Source organism: Scylla paramamosain, chromosome 1, assembly GCF_035594125.1.
Source record: "Scylla paramamosain isolate STU-SP2022 chromosome 1, ASM3559412v1, whole genome shotgun sequence".
NCBI lineage: Eukaryota > Metazoa > Arthropoda > Malacostraca > Decapoda > Portunidae > Scylla > Scylla paramamosain.
Window position 1 is genome coordinate 7,137,252 of NC_087151.1, and position 2,749 is coordinate 7,140,000.

Genomic DNA, 2,749 nt, shown 5'->3' on the forward strand with positions numbered 1-2,749 from the left:
TAGGGTTTTTAGGGTACACAGTACAGAATGATGAAGAATAGTAAAATGGTTAAGAAGAGAACGCAGTACTGGGAGAGGAAGGTGATAGAAATTACGAAACGAAACGAAACGAAAGGAGAGGTACTATATAAAACAGCAGTGAAGCCAGACATGTTGTTGTAGAGACTGCCACTCAAAGTAAAGGGAATATTCCCTTGCTATTAACGTGAAAGATGTGAGTTTCACCACCCAGCGAGGGAAGTGCTTTAGCCAGATGAATTACATGAATTTAACACACACACACACACACACACACACACACAAACACGTGTGAGCTTGAAGCCATTCCTTCCCTTGGGTGCAGCAGTAAGTGGGACGAGGAGTTGCCAGGCTGCTGTGAGAGCGATGCCGCGTTGTGATTTAGTAGACTGTATCAGATTCTTGTGAATACTCATTATTAGAGCTACACTAGCAACTGTTGACCCATAAAGAATTCATAAGATTCGGCCAACAATTTACAAGAAGTTTATTGTATAATAGGAAATAATAATACAATGTTAAGAGGTACTAATATGCATATTATTAATATTTCCCATGTCTTCAGGCAAGTCACATGTTTTGGCCACTTCCTGGCCTGAGTCAACACAGAACACTGCTGCCCATCACTCAATGATATACATACACAATGTCCTGGGAGCTGTAATGGTATGATTTTACTCTTCATCATTTCATCTCAATTACACTAGAAAGAAACCTGGTGTGTTTATCAAGGAATATAAACGATACAATCCTGTATGGTGGTGTTAACAGAGGACGAATATTCTGCAGGAGCAGGCTGATAGTAAAAACTGACTGTAGGAAAGTAAGGTTGATACCAGAATAAGAACGCAGTAAGGCTGCCATAAACCTACCAGGGAGTGACAAGGAGCCCATGAATATTGTCGATGAGTTGATCGTGCGATTCACAGTGTGATTCACCTTGGTAAATTGCTTGTGAGAGGCAAATTATGAGTGTAATTATAATAAAATGTCCTTGCTTATAATCGTACACCATATTAACACTGTCATATTGATGTGAGTAAAGATCACTTTTTTTGCAATACACTAACTAGGAAATCATTAATATTATCAAATAAAAGCGAAGTTTGACGTATGCTACTTACTTCTATCATTATCATCATTGTCAAGGAGTCTGCCAAAACACACACATACATACGTTCCGAGAGTGTCTTAACTGTTCTTAAAGTGCTGCCACGCATATTGGCAGTAAGGTCACAACATATACCTGACCATGATGGTTAAATGACAAAGCAAAGAGGAAGTTTATCTCTGCCCTATTGACTCAATGCACGTGGACTCTCCGGCATAATGTTGGTACTGACTAGTTTTACCGCCACTTCCCCGTCCTCTACATTGTTACTTTTAATCCTTTCACTACTAAACAAATTTTCCCGCCATCAATTACGAATTTCTTATCATTTATTTTTGTACTGCATTCTCTTGCATAGTTTTGTAGCCTATAAAAGACGAAATCTCTCTCTCTCTCTCTCTCTCTCTCTCTCTCTCTCTCTCTCTCTCTCTCTCTCTCTCTCTCTCTCTCTCTCTCTCTCTCTCTCTCTCTCTCTCTCTCTATGAATCAGTTTCTATAGTGCTCTGAATGTTAATAAAGGATCACCATTGAAGTAAAATAACTAATACTAAATTTAACTGTTGAACAAAAATAATAACTATGACCGAACGATGCCGGTATTAATAAGATTTGTAGTCTAATTTGCTTTGGTGTTTTCTGTAGTCGTAATCACGATAGTAATCTTAGCCAGACTGGAATGCAAAGGAGAAGTCATTATGCTAATTGTCAAGTTGCTCCGGTTTTCCCTTGAATAGTTTTGTTACTTAAAAAAAAAAATTGTTTCATGACCAACTCTGCACATGTAAGGCTGGCAAGTCAGTACAGTACAGGCATTTGGTTGGCACAATATATGAGTACCCACACTGACAGAACTTCAACTAAAGCTAGTCCAAAGTATTTACCTAGATACTCGTTTCCCGATCAGCTCTGTTCATGTAAAAGGTTGGCTGGGCTGTGTAGTCGAGTTATTGATATATATATATATATATATATATATATATATATATATATATATATATATATATATATATATATATATATATATATATATATATATATATATATATATATATATATATATATATATATACGAGTATCCATATTGGCAAAGATTTTAACGTATGCTAGGTTAGCAACACCATTTGATTGGAGCCCCTGATCTGAGTCGAAGTTACAAACGCGACCTCTAACTGTAATATGCTTACAAAATATAAAAAGTACGTAGAGGTTAATACATCAGCTTTTTTTTTTTTTTTGTGAATATAGTGGCACAAAATATAATAATAACAAAATCTGAATACATGACTATCCAGTAGCATCGCTTCCAGTGTCATCTAACTTGTAATTCGGCTACGTGACTGCATGGAAGAGCTCTACGAACGAACTTCAGCTGGTGCTTCTGGCCGTTCCGTGAGGCACTGGCGGCGAGGGGACAGCAGTACCCACGGCCAAAGCAAACACTTCTTGCTTCTTTCTGTGGTATTCCGCCAGGCGAGCGATGCCGTACCTGCAACACAACAATTATTATATGTGGACCTCAGGTTGCACTGTAAGGCATTCAAATTCGTCTCTTCCATGCGCAAATGAAATTAGTGTTATGCCTATAAATATTTTCAATTTTTCACTGCTGTGATGTCTCTC

General features: G+C 37.7%; 1 protein-coding gene across 1 annotated transcript in view; it reads right to left on the minus strand.

Moving 5' to 3' along the window:
• Window positions 1–536: 536 nt before the first annotated feature.
• LOC135097180 (ethanolamine kinase 1-like) overlaps window positions 537–2,749 on the minus strand; it is a 16,884-nt gene continuing 14,671 nt past the window's right edge. The window contains exon 8 of the mRNA XM_063998979.1: window positions 537–2,615. Within this exon, the coding sequence (XP_063855049.1) occupies window positions 2,495–2,615 (121 nt within the window). The 3' untranslated portion in view covers window positions 537–2,494. The remainder of the gene's footprint in view (window positions 2,616–2,749) is intronic.